The following is a 19,378-nucleotide window of genomic DNA, read 5'->3' as shown; positions in this document are numbered from 1 at the left end:
TCTACATTCAATACCAGTTCCACTCCTACATGGCAAATAAAGAATTTCCCATCCCTTTCCATTCCATCGTAGAGAAGCTGCTGCGGTTCTGATTCCACTGTTGAAAATATTAAATTCAAAGTAGACAACATATAATCGCTCCTGAGTAGTAAAATAGCTAATCATGGACCTAGACGCACTTTCATTAACGACGCAACATTTGTAGAGGTTCTCAACCGCTTGACCTTGAAACCAAAATGCTTCGGTGACTGCTGTGCCTGTAGGTTCCTTGGCTTGATTAAGCCTGGGTGCCACCTCCACCCATTTCTAGCAAAGACAGATGTGGCCATGGTGACGCATGCCATAGTTATATCATGACTGAATTGTTATAAGTGGCTCTGCACAGAGCTGCCTTTGAAATATATCCAGAAATTTCAAAGATCCTATAATGCTGCAACCTGACTCTCAACTGGAATTAGTCATTATGAACAAGCAACTCCCCTAGCTCAGCATTCACCATATCTTGTGATTTACTTTGGGTCCAGTTCAAAATGCTAGTTAGTTTCCAATGGATTAAGGGTGGGGCTACTGAAAGAACAGCCTCCTCCCATCATAAGCTCACTAGCTCATTAAGATCTTCTGGAAATGCAGAACCAGCATTGTTTTCACAAGACAAAACATCTGGATAGAAACACGGAGACCCCAGAGATCTGACTGCAGATAGTTCACAAGGCCAAAGGGTTGCTCTATGACTTGCAGTAGGTGGTCCCGGCTGGGATTTTTTAGAAATATTTCTTCAAGTAGCAGAAAATGGCGCAACAGATTTTAGATTATAAAATCTGCTCCATTTCAGTGGTGTAGCTGGTGAGAGCAGAAAAGAAATTGGTTTGGGGCTACAATTTCCCCTCCCCTCATATGAACTATTCTATGCCAGAAGAACTCTGGTGAATGAAAATTGTCTGCAAGGGGTGATGATGGAGCCTTTGAGAAGTTAATCCCCATTCTCCTTTTTAAGCCATAAATGACTGTCATAGGTCTATGGATGAGTCACATTAGTGGACTTGTTTGCAAAGTACACAGTATGGAGTCAGGCCTACATTCCTGCCTTATATTTTAACTGCTCCCTAATTCAGTAGGCCAGCAGGCTAACCCACTCCAGGATCCCAAGGAATTGCAATTTATTATTATTTTCCCCTTATTCGCTTCAACTGCCAGAACAATTAGGATGAAAAAAGTGTGAATGATTTGCTAAGTGGGGATCTGATAATCTGGTATAAATGCAGTGTTCTAACTGTGACACCACATTGGCTCCTGTATCTGGTAGTATTCAGTCTCAGTTTTTAGACCTAGTGAGTACAGTTACCCCAAAGTCTAACACCACTCAATTATGATCTCAAAGCTCCCATCTCACTTTCTTCAGTGTTTACATTGCTGGGTTTTCAGCCCAGCTTGTTCTTCTCCTGGCTCCTGATTTGAGCCCTTCCTCAGCTAAATACCCCCCACCAGCAAATTTGCTTGCCAGTGGAAGCAAGAAGCACCGTGATCTGGGCCAGCTGGAAGCAAGCCACATCCATTTTAATTACCCACAACTCCTCAACAGAGCTTCCACATATGTCACAGCTTTGAGATTCAGCTGGCTGCTGCAGAGGATCTAATCCAGCATTAACCAAAAGGGACTAGTGGAGCATTGGAGGCCTGGCACCGACCCATGCATGCATCATGTTTGTTGGCATTAGTCAAGTCTGAAAGTTCACTCTGGGCAGAATCCACCTGGAATGAAAGTCCTCTACTCAGATGGGCAGTTAGATACATTTTATATGGTGCTCACTCTTTTCCAACACACACCCCTTGATCCTTCAAGGGTCTTGGTGGTGCTTTGCCCCTTCCCTTCCCATCCTCTGGCAGCTTCTTAATCTGAAGACATATATTTGCTAGCCAAATAGTAAATCCCCCTTTCCACTCCAGCTGCTCCTGTTTAAAAGCCTTGGAGACAGAAGGGATAAAAGAAACTTCTTCCTAAGTAGAAGCAAATGTTTCTGGAAACAGTGGACTGCAGGAGACTTGACAGAAACACACTCATCAGCATTGCATATGACCTCCCTTCTCCCCTCCACCCAGGAAACAAAGGGATCTGAAACAATACGTTTCAGAGGAGACAGTCTAGTCCAGCCTTCCCCAACCTGGTACACTCTGATCTGTTAGGCCAGAAGTCCCATCAAGCTACCCCTCTCTACCATCTTCCTCTCCTCTCCAGTGAAGACTCCTGATCCTTTGATTCCAGCATACCCACCTATCTTGCACACATATCAAGCTAGCTTCAGGTTAACCCTCTTCCACCACTCCTTTCATGCTAGTCTATGGGCTTTAGCTAAATCACTTCCATTTTCTTGGTTCTCCCATTCTAGAGACCTGCAGGAGAAATACACAATTCTCTGGAAGGCCACTCACCTTCTGAGTTTCCAAGCCATTCTCCTCTAGCAACCACTTAGGAGAGAATCTCAAGTCGGCTGCCTTTTTATAATCTATCCTGATTTAGAAGACAATAGTTTAACTGGTCAGGCAAGAGAGAGACAGGAGAGCTGCCAACCTAATAATGTTACCATGTTTTGTTGAATGATGCTAGTAAAATTAACTGGCAGTAAAGACAATATCCCACCCCCCGGCGTAGCCGCATTTGAGACACTGTTCAATGAAGGTTATCCCATCTTAGAAAGCGATAAAACTGTGCTGGAAGAGGTACAAGAAAAGAGATTGGCACCCTTTCCTTATGAAGAACAATCAGGGGCTTTAGTACAGAGCAGGAGTGGGCAATCTTTTGGTGACTAAGGGATGCATGTAGTATTCTTGGGGGCTGAAGGCTTCAAAGTAGGTGGGGTAACATAACATTACCCAAGAAGTTGGGACTCCTTTTGGAGATGCTGTGATATGCCTATTTTGAGAATATACCATAATTTTTCATCTATTTCCCATCCCCACATGGGGAAGCTCTGCCTCAAATTTCAGTAACCCTGGTCAGAAGGGATTTCAAAGACCACAGAGGCAGGAACGGATAAGGAATTTGATTCCCTTTTCCCATACTGCTTTAAGACAGGATCCCTCAAGAAAGGGAATAGGCAACTGAGTCAATACATTCCAAATAAATCTTCCTTCGTATAACCCTAAGTCATGAATGGAATTTTCTGCCACAGAAGAAATCAGAATGGCTACTGGCTTGGAGGCCTAGTTCTTTTCTTTTTTCCTTCTCCTTCTTTCCTATTTGTTTTCTTTTAATGCTATTTTTAAGATCATAAGCCCAGCAGCAGGGTTTCTATGTTATATTTTCAATCCTTCAGTCCTTCAGCTGAAGAAGGGGCTGAAAAAATGTTTCTGAATAAATAAATAACAACAAATTCACAAAGGGAGAATGGTTTCTGACTTGCTAAATGGAACCTCATGTTTGCTAAATGTCAGCTGGTGAAGGCCAGTGCCTGGGGAAGCTTTTAGCTGATCCCTGGACTAAATGAACCTTATATTCCCCTATGTATCTCTTTAGGCATCCAAATTATCTGAATATTAAGGGAAAAAAGGACAATAGACTAGGGCTGTGTTTCTCAACCTTGGCAGCTAGAAGATGTGTGGACTTCTGGGGAATTCTGGGAGTTGAAGTCCACACATCTTCAAGCTGCCAAGGTTGAGAAATACTGGACTTTAGGAATCTGGAGCAGGTTCTTCCCTGTTCTGGAACTCAGGCTGAAAACAGCATTCTAGAAGTAACATTAATTCCTGTGGTCTCCCCTTCTGCGAAGCAGCACTGTCAAGGAATTTTCTAGGGGAAGAAAGATAAAAGAGAACCAGCTAGGCCTAAGCATCAGCTCATTAGCCTCCAACACTCAAATCTCAGCCCCCAGAACAATGCAACTGCTGGGTTGGAAGGAGGTCAACCCACAGGGCCAAGAACTAAAGCAAATAAATACTGGAAGGGAAAGAAAATCATGAGGAGAAAGCAAGGACTTGTAGAGCTGGGGCGAGTAAGATGCCAGCTGGCAAGCCGTATGTTTTGGGGCCAACCTCTCTTCCCAAAAATCTGGGCTTGAAAAACAGCCCCAGAATATATCAAAAACACAGACAGACCAGTCCCTGGAGCCAAAGCAAGCAAACAAACAGCAGCTCCAGCCCAAGAGCAACAGCAGAGGGAAATGCCAGGACACACGGGCATGGAGACAAGACCCCAAAGACCATAGGAGGAGAGACGAAAAAGTTCCTTAGGAGGGCAGAAGCATTCCAGAAGATCACCCTGGGAAGCTGGCTCTGAAGCATATCCTACAAACTCAGAAAGTTTCCAGTACCACTGTAGGAAAAGTGCAGCCGAGGAGCACATATGTATTGTGGAAATAATCATAATGATAATCATGATGACAATCAACAATAATTAGTGCTTTCCAGTGTTTGCAGAGTTCCACGTTCATTATCTAGTTGTAATTCTCACAAAAAGTCATTTTTGAAGCTGAGAAAGTGCCTAAGGGCACCAAAGTGAATTCATGGCCAAGCTGAGATTCAGAATGGAGCTTCAAAGCTCAGTCTTGCAGCCACAGTGCTACATGAACTTGCATTCTCGTTTAAATATTGTCCCCTAAACAATCTTCATGTTTCCATCCAGTACAGGATGAAAATTCTTGAGAGCTATTGACTTGCCAAATCCAGACTGAACAAGGCTCAGAAGCATTAAAGTCCAACCAGTTTGATGTGTCCTTCAGGGCTCAGGATTACATAGGCTAAGGGTGGAGAAAAATGCATAGCTGAATATTTTTGTAAGATTATAGTTTCATAGGGTAGGGCATTATCTTCTACTTCTGACACCTGCCTAAAGCCTTCAGGATGTAAGCAACTGATTTACTGATTTAACTGAACTATTGATTTTTGTAAACCAATCAAGTCGATTTCCCAAAAGCAAAATTCAGCCATTGACATTGCACAAATGAAGCAGTTTTGTCTCACTGGACTTAATCTGAATGCTTTATTTCAGGGTTACACAATCTCTATTTGTTTTAAACCTTTTGTTTTTCCTCCAGTGGAGACTGGAGCTGATCTTCACCAAAAATAAGCATGTAGAAAAAAGAAATGTAAGACGGAGCAACTGAAAATGTTTTCATGGGAAAATGCCTAAGACATCCTAACTATCAAAGTGGTTCTGATTTCTAAGAAATCAATAGTATAAAAATACACTTGTATTTTAAAAGCTTGATGCTGTCATAGGAAAGCTTAGCAAGTTCGATAGAGATAACTTAATCTCTTGCCCAGAATGTCTATATCAACATTCTTCAAATCCAATCCCATCCCCACTAAAAAGTAAACAGACACAAACCAATATTGCTCTTTGCTGAGTATGAAAAAGAAACATATTTTTTTAAAAGAAAGAAATGACTAAGAAATACATTCAAACAAAAACAGTGGGACATAGGGATGGACAATCTTTGGCCAGTCAAAGGTGACGCTTAACATTTTTGGTGGCGTAAAGAGCCGTAGTGAGCAAGGCAGCAATACAAGGTGAATGTGGTCACATCACATATGTGGGCAGAACCAATATTTTCCATTTATTTTCCCAGATATTTGGGCAGAGATGTAGGTCGCCTCTGATTTGAAAGTTTGCAAAGTCTATTTTAGGAGTTATGGTATGGCTATCATATGTTCCCCACCTCAAAATGCTAGGAAACTTTAATGCCATGTTGCACCACTGAATTTTGTAGAAAGCTCTAAGAACTGTGAAACTGAAGGCAAAGGACCTTGGTCTAGAAGATGACAAACTATTGTTGATGTCCTACTTGCAACTACTTGTAAATTAAAGAGTGGGGAAAGTGGAGAAAATATAACCTGGTATAATTCTTGAGTGCTAAGACCTTCTCAGGTAACTGCTAATGCTGTTGAAAAGCTTAGCTGCTTACCTTCAGGTTCTCTAGGCCTCCCACTGCACATCAAAGGATCATGAGATGCTGCAAAACTTACACCAGGGGTTCCCCCATGAACCACCTGAACAGGTCTCTTTGGCTGAGGCAATCATGGGTTTGCTTGCAAAAGATACTTTAATAGGTCTCAGGAGGAAGGACTTCACCCTGCCCCCTGTGTAAAAGATGCAAGTAGCATCTCCCCAAACTGGTTCTGCCTCCCTAGATCCCATCTGTTGCTTGGAGACATCAGGTAGGAACAAGCAAACATCCCCAGCCAGCCAGGTGTGCTGTTGGCTGCAGAGACATGTGCAGGAGAGCAGCTAGTTCAAAGCAGGAAGATCAACAGCTGAGACCGAAGTCTAAAGGGGGCAGTAGGGGCTACAAAACTCCCTTGACTTTGCTACTAGCTGAGAGCAATGGGGACGAGACACTGAGCCATAAGCTGAGAGGTGATGGTACAAGTTCTATAGGAGGGAAAGAGGATAGTAGGTGGAATCTTTGTTAAGTGAGAACAGCTTTTCCACCTCTTTGATAAAACTCACGTTACATGGCAAGGAAAAATATTAGCTGACTCGGCTTCTGAGGGTATACAGCTGTCCCTGCTGCTAAAGCTACTAAGGAAGCAGAAATTCAGCCAAGGATGTGGGTTTCACTGCATTTGCTTACAACATCCCCCTCTACCTTCTCTTTCCATGTTCCTTCCATCCTTTTCCCACAGTCAAAATGTTTCCTATAAATCCTGGAAGGCAGCACCTATGCCACGCATATGCTCTTTTCCAGAACAACTTGCTCTGAGTAGCTATACATATATCATCCCCAAGACGCCAAGGAATCCCAAACAGTCTGAGTTCACGATTTTTACCTGTCTGCTGCCTGAATCCTGTTGCCCCTGAAGTGGTGGAGACTGCTCAGAGATCCCAAGTGAAGTCCCCACCGATTGGAAGCTAGAAAGAGAGCACAGAAACATTGAAACTTGTTTGCTTATTACAGGGAAGAAAGAGTAAATAGGAACAAGTATGTGCTTAGAGCATGAAAAGATGGTGTTGGAAGCCAACAAAATTCATCAGTTCCAAGTAATGCCTTGTTATAGGTATCTAAGAATACTTTTTTTTTAAATTCTTTTATTTTTAATACTTTAAGCTTTTAACATTTTTTTAATCTGTTCAATCATGTCTGATTCTCGGAGACTGCCTGGACAAGTCCCTGCAGTTTCCTTGACAAGATTTCGGAAGTGGTTTGCCATTGCGTCCTCCCGGGGGCTGAGTGTGTGTGACTAGCTCAAGGTCACCCAGCTGGCTTTGTGCCCAAGGCAGCACTAGAACTCACAGTCTCCCGGTTTCTAGCCTGATGCCTTCACTACTATACCATACTGGCTCTCTCAGCCTTTTACATAATGGAACATTAATCATTTTAACCATATTATATAATTACTGCATTGAAATCTGCATTGAAATAATATAATGTATCATGATTTACAACATCACAATAAAAAAGCAAAAAAAAAAAGCAGCGGCGGCAAGTGGAATTAATAAAATTATGAAGTCTATCTTGTTTTTCATATAATATTATTTCTGGGAGTCCTCCCATAACACTGATTCCCAAATGAAACAAATATATTAATTTACTGGATTTACATCCTGCCTCTTGTTCTGAAAACTGAAGGAGACTTTGGGTCTCCTTCCTACTAAAGAAATTCCGTAAAATAGGTTAGATATGGGCATGATTGGCCCAGAGTCCCTGAGTGAGGTCCACTGTCACATGGCTCTCATTTCCAGTCCAACTTTTTCATAACTATACTACGGTTCTTCACAAATGCACCTTCAACATAAGGAATTCATTGCAACGAGGTGTGGTACCAGCTAAGATAACAAGCTTACATGCAAAATCACCACCCCCCAATCAAAGAAGGCGTATTTTGCATGCTAGCTTTGGGTGGATGAATGTGGAAGACTTGGATCTCCGTGTCTTACTTTTGAGGTTTCTACAGGCAGACTCGATAGACTTTTGATCTGATTCAATACTCTAAGGTGTTATCTACCTGCGGCTGTTCATCACAGGCTCCCCTCTGACCTCGGTGGACAGGCTGGATCTCACTGGGCTATATGGGCTGCCAGGTCGATACCCAGGAGATGAAGGACAGTAGGGGCTGCTTGGCCGTGGACTGATGGAAGCTGTGCTTGAGTAGGAAGATCTTACTGAGTTCTGACCATTGTCTTTGGTTCTCACCACATCCTGTTGGAAAAGGCAAACATTAAAAAAAAATTTAAAAAACCAAGTTCAGAAGAATAGGCTTTATACAGAAAATCCAAGTGACATGAACCACCATGGCACAAGGTAACATTAGCTGTTCTTTTATAGCATCCCAAAACTGGATGACTAAGATCATTCTTCTTCCTGAACAAGAAGAGGAGCCCTGCCCTGGCTGGTTTCTTCCCACAGAATGTTGTTAACTTTTGAGGAGAAGTCATTTTACCAAGAGGACCAGTGGTATGATTACTACCCAGGGCAGTAATGATTGTACCCCTCAGCTCCTGGGCAAAGCAAAGTGGTAATGAGATGCAGTGTAATCTGTGGCTCTCCTAACGACACTGGATTCTGATTCCCATCAGCCCCAGCCAGCATGCTGAAATGAAGCCAAGGTGGGCTCACCTGAAATCGTATGGCCAACATCTCTGGGGAACTTTCACCGTTGGTCTGGCTAGGAGAAAACTGCTGTGACCTGTGCCAAAAAAAGACAAGAGGACAAAGGCAGATAGTTAAGAACAAAAGTATCTTAAGTGGTCAGTTGACTAGCCCTTAACCTCAAAATAACTAACAGGTTCACCAACCCACTAGTGAAATAAGGGACTTTCTAAAAAGACATACACAAAAAAGACTGAAGTTGACGAGTTCTGCCCATTTCCCCTTCTAGCCCAAGGGAGAAGAAGAAAGGTAACAGTTGGTGGCCATGCAGGATGAGACGGGATCCGGTCCAAGGGGGAGGCTGGCAAGGGAGGGGGCTCATACAAAAGGCCTATCATTGGAAACCAGGTCTCCTCAAAGACCAGCCAATGGAAAGGAAAATAATGGGTGCTTGCTTTCCTGACACAAGGGAGAAGGATCTAAAGCAGGAGAAGGCACCTGGCCAGCCTCATTGCCAAAGCTGAAAATGGCCTGAAATCTGGATAGCCATTTCTTAATCCAGCTTCATTTCCAGCCAGTTTCTGCATGGGAAGAAACTACCATATGGAAGACCCCTTAGCTATTCTTTCATCTCACACCAACACCCCCGCCATAAAGAAATTATCCTTTTTAACCAAGACAGTTTTGCCTCTCCCCCAGGGTGTTCACTATAAGGCTTTTAAATGAAGCACAGATGGCACATTTCAGAGCTTCCCTAACAGCTCTTTGTCCCCGCCAAGATGCAACGAAGCCGGCTTCTTAACTGTGGATTAAAAGAGGCTTCTGCCATTCCCAATTAGCTTACATCAGAAGAGATGCTGACTCTAGCCACAGAACAAGGGAAGGTTTGGGATGCCTCCCTGCCCCCATCCCCAGACACTAAAATTGGGAACAGGGAGTGGGTGAGGGGACAAGCGTAGCTCCCTTCATATTCTCCCAGCAAGAATGCACTTGGGGCTTTGATGTAGCTGAGAGCTGGAATTCATTAAGGAGAATTAAATTATTGGGGGGAGGGGGGGAAAGAGCCAGACTGCACTGAGAAGGAGAAGAGGACAGACTACAGAGGATGAAGCCATGCCAAGAAGCGGTCCAAGGGGGTAACAACTGATTATACCATTACATGAATAGCCTTTCCCCCTTGCACTAATAGGTCCTGACAACATCGTTTTCTGCCAAGTCCCACAACATTGTCGTTCTTATCTCATTCCCAGTCCATGAAATGAGACAGACTTATGTCATCCTGCACTGTACCCACGTGAAAGTAGTATTGTCTCCTTATCCCAACACTCTCAATGGGCAGCCTCAAGGTGTGTAAGCTAAACCTACTCGCCTAAGCATTTTCTTGGGCGCAAGTCAGGTTACTACAGTGACCAGGAACAGAGGATAGGGACCAACAATGCAAACAGCCCATTTCACATTGTCCTTGTATCAGCCCTGGAGAGTGTTCCTTGTGGGGTGCGAATGGATACAGGCTTTCTCCCTTTGGCATCTGGTTTTGCCTCATGGACACTGCTAGAAAAGCACCTAGTCAGTCTTGCAAGTCTGAAGCTCGCCCATTCCTGTTTTCTGCTCTTCCATAATTAAATTTTGGTGAGGTCTCAAACTGCCCCAAGTGAGGAGGAAGGCGTGGAGGACAGATTTAGACTAAACATTGCCAGATGAAGGACAGATCCTAGCTAACAGCAAGGCTTTACTACAGCTTAATTATACAAGTATGGGCTCAACTTTACATGGAATAACTGACAAAGCAGGAATGTTATCTCAAGTATCATTAGTATGGCAACCTGAATAAGAGGCTGGACAACCATCTGCCCAGGGGACTTTAACTGGGACGTCCAGCACATAGCAGGTGGTTGGACTCGGAATTCCAGCAACCAAAACCTATGAAACGACTAATTCCAAGATCCTACACTTTAAAAGGAGAGAGAATAAAAGGAAAAAATGCTCAAGTTGACAAAGAAATACAAAAAGAGAAGGTTTGTTTTTTCTAGGCTTCACCTGTTTATAAAGAGCTATATATACAGTGAGAGACGTCTCCAAAAGCATTAGATGTCACAGGAGAAAAATGAAGCATCTTTTGGCATCTTCAAAGCCAGCATTTCAGGTGCCACAAAACTCTGGGTTTTGCAGCAAGAGATAATATCACTACCATTTTGGAAAGCATTGCGTCATTTGTTTACAGAATTTGTGTAACATCAAATTATAGAAGTCTGATCAGTCCATACATATTGACGTGGTTAGTTCAGTGTACTTAAACTCCCTAAAATGCAGTAAAAAAAAAAAAGTTTGGATTAAAATACAGAACATAACCAATTCAAGTGGAACGCACAGAGCCAGATGTTAACCTCCAAAAGCTTGTTAGAAAAGCAGGTTCTGAACAGCTTTCCTGAAGATGACAAGAGAAGGCGACCTCTGGACCTTGGGAGGTGGCAAGCTTGTTCCAAAGACTCAGGGCAGCCAGAGCTAAGAGGTGGCACACTGTGAATTTCAGCCTTTCCAAAACTGGGACCCTCCAGATGAACTGCAATTACAATTCACAACCCAGCTGGCTGGAATTATGAGAGCTGTAATCGTAACATATACCTGGAGGATTCCAGCTTAGGGAAGGCTGTTCTGTTCTATAGAATGTCAAACACTTGTCCAGGTAGCCCATAATGCAAACAGTCACCTCCTCTTGGGAAGAAGATGGTTCTAGTCAGGATCGGAATGCACTTCCCTGTTAAGTAGGCTCTAGTAAGGCTTCCAAACAGTTGACAGTTAATGCAGAAGCCAATAACAGGGAGAAACCAGCTTTTAAAAAGCTAGATTAAGGCTAGGAATGTCCCTGAAAGGAAATTAAACAAAAACAAATATTCAGTAGCTGTACATGAAATGTTTTCCATGGTCAGAAAATAAGGTATTTTAATATAAGCATCTCATATTGCCAAACGCATACAGTATTCATTTCCAAGTTACAAAACTTTACAGCCACGGAAGAAACAGCTAGTGAAACCAAACAATTTGAAGTCACAATTCCACTTCCTGGTTCCCTTTAACCCTATTTCTTCCTCTCCCCGGGGCAGACATGAGACATATGCGGAAATGCAGTATTTTAGTCTGTGATTTGACGTCACCCAAATTCCCTACATTCAAAAATGTAGCAGAGAATGATTTATGACACACCTGCAACATAGTTTGAGATTACAATAAAGGCCAATTTATTTTAAAATTACCCCATCAGAGAGATGATATACTTGCAAATGTTTCATTTCTTTAAGGAACTGAAAAAAAAATCAAGAAATCTCCCCCCACCCCACCCACCTTAGAAGTATCTTGTCTTTATTGCTGTCTTCTGTCTTGGGTGGGAGGAGAGCCTACTGCTAAATCCAGAATTTGTCTAGTTTTCTATATTGTAATTCTTAATTTGGGAAGATTTCTACACCCCCATGAGTACCACCCATCCTACCAACCCAAAGTCATCCAGATAACTTAAAAGCTGATTGCTAGATACAAGCTTACATTTTTATCTTACATTTCAAAGTGACATACCATAAGAACATGAATGCCAGGAGCCAAAAGAAGAAAAATATGGTAAAAGGTGTCAAAAGCAGGACTGAAGTTATTAAATACCAATGTACATTTTAAAAAATGTGCACTCCACCCTGTTACCAGAGGAGATCCAGCCATGACAAAGAATTAGATTGTACAACTTCCTTTTTACCCATAGTGCACACACAAGTACTGTAAATGACAGCTCTTTACTTAATCTATCTCTCACCATAATCTCTTGTAAAACACAAGTTAAAATTGTTTACTACTGGTTCTACAATCCTGTTATGGCCTATGGCCAATATGGAAATCAGCTTCATCTAGACCAAATCTCCATACACCCATTCTAGACCAGCTATAACTAAGCTAATAATGTTGGGGTACATCTGTGGATTAGATAGATAGATCAACTGATCTTGTAGGAGGACTGGGAGACAAGAACAAACGTAGAGAAGTAGCATAAAACACTGCATGACTGGGAATGGTGCCGGATTAAAAATCCTAAGAGCTGGTGGTGACTTCTTAGTAAAAGGAAGAACCTAAGGCTGTTTGTGTTTTTTAAAAACATTTCAAATGAGCCTATTATCTGAAGAAGTTGGAAAACCAGTCAAGAATAATAGAGCAGAAGACTGGTGATCCCCAGCTTAAACTTTGTATTGGGATGTGCTAGATATCTAGCACATTCCTATATGGATGTGCTAGATATCCATACATGCATTTTTAGAATGGCAAAGCATGCAAAAACATTATTTTGCTTTTAAAAGTACCCAGAAATACTCTCATCTTATAGTTTTCAACCAGACCAAGATGTGGCATATACTAGCTTGTTCAAGAGTGACACATGCAAGAGCTGTGTTAACACAGCTTTCTCACCTGGTGTCCTCCAGATGTGTGAATAGCCACTACTTAAAATTCTTGAAGTCACACATTTGGAGGTCTCTCAGGTTGAGGAAGGCTGTCCTGTTGGGAAGCAAAGGTCTTTTTGCTGCAATCTCTAACAATTGTCTAGCCATTAAGAAGGAAAATCCTCAGTGCTTAATGGGAGGAAGGAAGTATGCTTGCTAACTAGAATAAAGTGCTAAAAATGTACACAATAAATTCCAACCAGGATTTGGTAGGGAGAATTCTGCACCAGAAAAAATCTGCCGAACTGCAGAAAAAGTCAGCCAACAAGACAGCTAAAAACATTGAGCTAACTCACAAAGCTCCAAGTGCCCCAGGACAAATGTGGGCTGGGAGCAGGAGAGAATCAGCATGTTCAAAGGAGGGGAGAAGAAGAGCAGAGGATGAGCTGAAAGTCCTGGAATGAGAGGAATGTTGCTTCTTGAACTGCTCAAGTTCAGTTTGTCATTTTTGCGGTGGTGCCAAGATGTCATTAGGGCTTTCCAACATTGTCTTGCATCTACCACACAACAGAAGATGACACAAAGAAAAGACATGAAGGAAAGGCACAGCAGTGAACAAAGCAGGACCTTGGTTGGCTAGGCAGTTGTGGACAGACTGCCCTAACCCACCCAGATTCTCCACCATCCTCACAGACACAGATACCTCTGCATACTGAACATGCAAGCCAGAGCATGCAAGGAAAGCATGCAGCAAGATCCTGCCAAGGCTCACACAGCAGGTGCAAAGCTGTACATCTCAGCTCTAATAATGACAACAGGAGAGAAACTTCAGTTAGGGATTTCCCTAGGATTCCCTCCTCTGGTATTATCTAGATCATTTGAGGCATCTGGCCAGGCTCTACCATCAGCCAGTTGAGGGTGTGGAAAGAGAGTTTCTGAATCATGCCAGTAGAATGGCACACTCTGGAGAGTGACCTGCTAATAAGGGCATGAGTCCATTTCTCTCAAACCAGCAAAGTCCAGGTCTTGCCTGTCACTGAAGACAGTCACACTGCTACTTTCTTCTCCACCCAACATGACACTACCAATCTTCTCTCATGTCCAATGCCTAATGAGCTACTTCACAACATGGTAGCCTTCCAATCACATTTAGACTCATATGGGATTGCAGATCCAATGCAGCTTACACAAGAGGCCCAGAGAACTCCAGCAGCAGTCCCAGCTGATGGTACATCTAGTGCTTTGTCAATCAGAAGTTCTTCTGGCCTGCCTCTCCTAAAAAGGCCCTTTTAAAAAGAGAGGAAACCTTGGCTTTTTAGCCATTTCTCCAAAACAAATATCAATTGCCACCATTAAGACTTTGAAGAAGGACATTCAGTGTCAGCAACCAGAGCATTGGCAAGCTGAGGTTTGGGTGTTGATTTGGCCTGTGGCTCCATGGCATAGAAGGCCTTGCCCAACAGCTTCCCAGAAGAAACACACCCTGTCCGGGAGAAAGAGGTTCTCACCCATCCTTAGAAGAGGAGAAAGAAGTTGCATAAGCCAAGAATTAGCCATTCCTTCTTAACTGGGGGCAAAGGGAGGTGAGTTGGAAGGAAAAAACCAGGCTCCTCATTTGTTATAACTCTGAGCCCACCCTCAACACTATTTCAAGGGTGCACATGTGGAAACAAGCTAAGCTTTTAGAATGCCATCCTATTCTTTTGTGGGAAAAGGCCACTCTCCACACAGATCGCTTTTTGGGTATGAAAAACGCACATAGATTCCCACAAGGGACAAAGGACAACTGAAATTAGGAAGGCAATCATGGTTTGACAAGGATTTTCTTCTTCTCTTTGCCCGCGCTTTTCTCTTAGTAAAAATCATCAGATATGAACCACTCAGCAAAGCTCAGCGTTACATTATTCTGAAAAAAATCTACCCATATTGAAATAAATACAGCACAACCCACAGTATATATATAAGGGCGTAGAATGATTCCAGCGGTAGTATTTGGACTTCCTTGGCACAAAATGTGTGAACACATGTTTGGGCAGGACAGACTCTGAGCAAGGAAACGAAGTGGTTTTGCCGAACTCGTACAGGACCTTGCCCATCCGTAGGCTAAACCAAACAACAGTTCCCCCCCTCCCCAGCAGCAACAAGAATAAACAAGAGCCTCAAGCACTGGCACTAGTTCGACTTGGGCAGAAGAACTGCCAAAGCTGCTTCTCTTCCCAGCTAACCCACCCCGGCTTAGCTGCTCTCTGCTTTCCACACCACCAACAGGCTCTCATAGCCAAGAAAGCAGATTCTGAACACACTGGAAGAGAAACCAAAGAGGTCTTGCAAAGAACTCTAACTCCCGCTTCCACCCTCAGAACCCACAAGTCCCGGGATCTTCTCTCTCTTCCGATCCAAGTGTGCAAATCACCATCCTACGCTCCCCTATGAAAATCGCGAGCCCTTTCTCTCTGCATGGACTGAATCCACTGTTCCAAAACTTCTGGTTCTTTCAGCCTTGACCCACAGAGAGCGTCAATAGCCAGGAACTTCACCGAGAAGGTGGGGTGAAGGGTACCCCGCTGATCAGTGTGGAAGTAGCTCATGACTGGTGCAAAACAGCAAAACTAAGTTTTAATACAAATATTTAAGAACACTGATGCGTTTTAAGATGCTAAATAATCTTTAAGATCCTTGCCCCTTGGATTTTGTATCTTTTATTCTTATTTATTGGTTTGTTATATCGTAATTTATATTTTTGTGGTCTTAATTCTTGATTTTATTGTAAACCACCCAGAGTCCCCCTTTTGGGGGGAGATGGGCGGTAACAGAAATTTGAAAAATAAAAAAATAATAAAAAATAAAAAATTATGCAAAGATCAAGGGCCTGGCTGCCAGCTTAGGGTCTCCAAATGGCCTGAACTGAGAATGGGATTGCCGATGACTCTTACTCAATTTGGAAAGAAAATCTGAGTAAAGAGCTGGAAAAAAATATCCCAAGGCTGCAGACACTTCCTACTAAGTAAAAGCTGTGCACTCACATACATGCTGTTACACAGTCACAATTTCTGCTTCGGATTGTTGCCATCTTTCCATAGGCTTGGCATAGTCAGTCTATCATTCTGAATTCCAAGAGCAGGCAAACCTCTGATCTGAGTGCCTGATTTTGTCTTTGATTACAACCTCAAGGTCCACCATGTGGAAGACAGTGGTGGGGGTTCGTGGGGAGGAGAATTCAGTTAGGATTAATGAATAGTCAGTACAGGAATCTATTCTTAGTACCACAACGGAAGTCACTGTTGCAATTAAAATCCTTTCCTGGTTTCCCTCTAAACTTTCATCATTTCAGCAATTAGAAGGCTTTGTGTTGTCACTATTCCAAGCTAGTCTGCAAATTACCTAGAGATCTACATGTTATCCCATATTATCTAGCTTCATACTTTGGTACTTCTCTTAAGCTTTCGCACCTTGAGCAAGCTTACTGTAAACAGAGGCTAGCACACTTCCTGAGCACAGCTTTTGCCAAAATGAATTCCTCCTTGTGTCCTGTAAGATTCCCCCACTTTGGATGTCAGAACACGCATGGCACTTTTCTGAGCCACCATCGATGAGACCTTGACAATATCCTTTTGATGGGATTAGAAGATACTAGGGTAGGTAAAAAATGGCTTTCAGAGCCATCTACCTACAGTCAGGGAAAATATAGTGACAGAATTAAGAACCAGAGCTAACAATGAAAGCATACACAGACTTATTCCCCACGAAGTCAGGCGAGAACAATTGCTACATCTTCCCAGAGAAACAGGATTCATCCTTTCTGCCAGGGACAAACGCTGAAAAGCCTTGTGAAGTCAACTGGGGATGCACCACACTACTGGCTCATTCACCTCCAGAACTTCTGACTCTCGCTATTACTTTTACTTCCAAGGAGTATTTGTTATTTAATACACTTACATCCCATCTTTCCCCTTATGAGCTCAAGACAGGACATTTCCCCTCATTTTATTCTCACAATTATTTCACCAGCCCGCCCCACTCCCCACCCCCAATTCTATGATCAAGTGAAGACCTAAAGAGGTTTCTCCAGCCTCTGTCCAACACCTTAACTACTGCCCTACCAAGCACAGGAAAAAAGTTTTGTTGGCTTTAGGAGGTACTTCCAGCATTCACGTCTGTAACTGCACTTCCGTACTTGCAAGATTCTGTTAATGTAGCCTTACAATAAAGTAGAATTAGCTCGTCTGGTCATGTTTCCTGTCTGGCCTACCTGATAAGGCTGACATCAATCTTGCAAGTCTGAAAGTCTGAATCTCCTGCCGTTTTCTTTACAGCCTGATAAGTTAGGGAGGTCCCTCCTGAGCCTCTTGCTCCACCCCTTATACAGCTGGAAGCTATGCCCTCTCTTACCTGACCATTCCCTAGGCAGCGTCTCTTTGCCCTGTTCCCGTTACACACAGCTCCACTTGAAATATGATGGCAGTACACCACAAGCAGCCCCAAACTTCAGCTTTACTGTCATCATTAAAAAAAATATGATTTCTTTTCCCTTGTGTCTACCTGCATCAAAAGAGACGTGCAGGCCTCCTGACCTCTGTTCAGCCACTGGGGAGACTGACTCTCCACCATGTCCCATATCCTAAGAGAAGATAAAGGCAGAGGCACCCTTGAGTTGAGTTGCCCCCTGATGACAATATGGACACGTCCATCTAGGCTTCTCAGCAACAGTACCAAAATGGTTCGTGTTGGCCGTCTTCCAGGACGTTCTCTCGATTTCGCAATCTAGCCTACACCTCTGAGATTCCTTGGTGTCTCCCATCCAAGCACAAATCAAGCCTGACTGCTTAGTTTCCAAGCCCAGGAAACTTCAGTGAGGTTCTGAAGCCTGCTGAGGCCTGCCTCCCATTCCTTGGATTTCAACTGCAGCCATGGGAATGCCAGGGAGATCAGCAGGCCAACTTTGCTTTCCATTGGAGATGGCTTATCAATCACATTGTAATGTATTGCACAAATGATGCCGCTGAGGTTGGGCTGCTACTAAAGTTCCCTGTGGGAAAGAGAGTAACGGAGCACTTAGCTATGTAGGTAATTCAGCCTTCACTTCTGGTAAACTCACCTATCCACCTGCAGCTGCAACTGCCCAGAGCTGTACTTTATCTTGTTCTGTGCCTCCACATTGAGCATCTCAGAAGTACTCTCCCCATTGATAGAGATTATGACATCTCCAGGTCGAAGATCACCTAGGGCTGCTTTGCCATGCTCTATCACCTGTGGGTAGCATAAAGAAAAGAAAACATACCTAAAATTGAACAAATTTTTATAAACTTCTTAAATAAAATGATGTACCGTTGGTATTTGTCACCAGAGACATTGTCTAGACTGTATAAAGGTGCTTTGAATCTTTGCTGGAAATGTGAACCAGATGAAGGGACATTTTATCATGTTTGGTAGATGTGTAAAAGAGCCAACAACAACAACAAAAAGGATACTCATACATACATTAATTTAGAAGGTTTTAAAGTACAACGGAAACTAGAGACTTTTCTTTTGGGACTAATGGATAGACAACTAGAAAAGAATCATGGACTTTGCTTTCAAATATGACAACTGCAGCGAGACTATTATATGCTCAAAAGTGGAAAGGTTTGACGCTACCCACAATGGAGGAATGGCTGGTGAAGATGATGGAACTTGCCGAGATTGCTAAATTTACCTCCTTGATCAGAGAAAAGACAATTAACTACATTTATGGTTGACTGGAAACCCTTTATAGACTTTTGCACGAAATGGAAAAAAAAATGCACTTGTTTTGATTAGGAAAAAAAATGGTAATAGAAAAAAATGAGGGTTTTTTTTTGTAATCAGAGTGAGATAATCACGTGATCATACTCACATTTGCTGCAGAGAAAATTGGAAGCTTCTATTTCTTTTCATTCTTTCTCACTACATTTTTTTTTCTCCCTCTTTGTGTTAGTTTTTATGTTCTCCTTAAAACTTTTAATAAAATTTATTAAAAAAGAAAGGAAAGGAAAGGAAAGAAAAGGAAAGAAGGAAAGAGTTTGCTGGAAAAAACATTCCTGTTTCCTTAACTGTACCAAAGCAGAACCCTAGAATATATGGGAGATATCATATGTTCCTATAGCCAATGGAAATAGAAAATCCATGCCCTTTTTCACTAAATCTGCCTCTCTCCAGCATCCAAACAAGGATCTGCACTACTGTAAGTATTTCTCTAGATTAATTAATAATACAGATAGTCCTTGACTTATGACCGTTTGTTTAACGGCAGTCCGAAGTAATGACAGCCTCAGAATGGGTGCTTTACAGCCTGTAAAGCACTTCCGAGTGTTGCAAAACAGTGCACCACCCACCTGTGATCACATGGTCATATTCTGGGCACTTGGCAACCGGCTCACATTTACAACCGGTTGTAGCGTCCCGTGATTGCGCTTTGCAATGTTTTTG

The 19,378-nt window shown here is 42.7% G+C and overlaps 1 protein-coding gene across 1 annotated transcript in view; it reads right to left on the bottom strand.

Annotated features, from left to right (window-relative positions):
• Positions 1-19,378, bottom strand: part of PDLIM2 (PDZ and LIM domain 2) — a 46,460-nt gene that overhangs the window by 12,305 nt on the left and 14,777 nt on the right. Inside the window, exons 3-6 of the mRNA XM_063311112.1 lie at positions 18,030-18,181; positions 8,550-8,619; positions 7,939-8,132; positions 6,763-6,844 (exon numbers count right to left, since the gene is read on the bottom strand). Of these exons, the coding sequence (XP_063167182.1) occupies positions 6,763-6,844; positions 7,939-8,132; positions 8,550-8,619; positions 18,030-18,181 (498 nt within the window). The remainder of the gene's footprint in view (positions 1-6,762; positions 6,845-7,938; positions 8,133-8,549; positions 8,620-18,029; positions 18,182-19,378) is intronic.

Source organism: Candoia aspera, chromosome 9, assembly GCF_035149785.1.
Source record: "Candoia aspera isolate rCanAsp1 chromosome 9, rCanAsp1.hap2, whole genome shotgun sequence".
Taxonomy (NCBI): domain Eukaryota; kingdom Metazoa; phylum Chordata; class Lepidosauria; order Squamata; family Boidae; genus Candoia; species Candoia aspera.
This window is presented reverse-complemented; position numbering and strand designations above follow the sequence as displayed.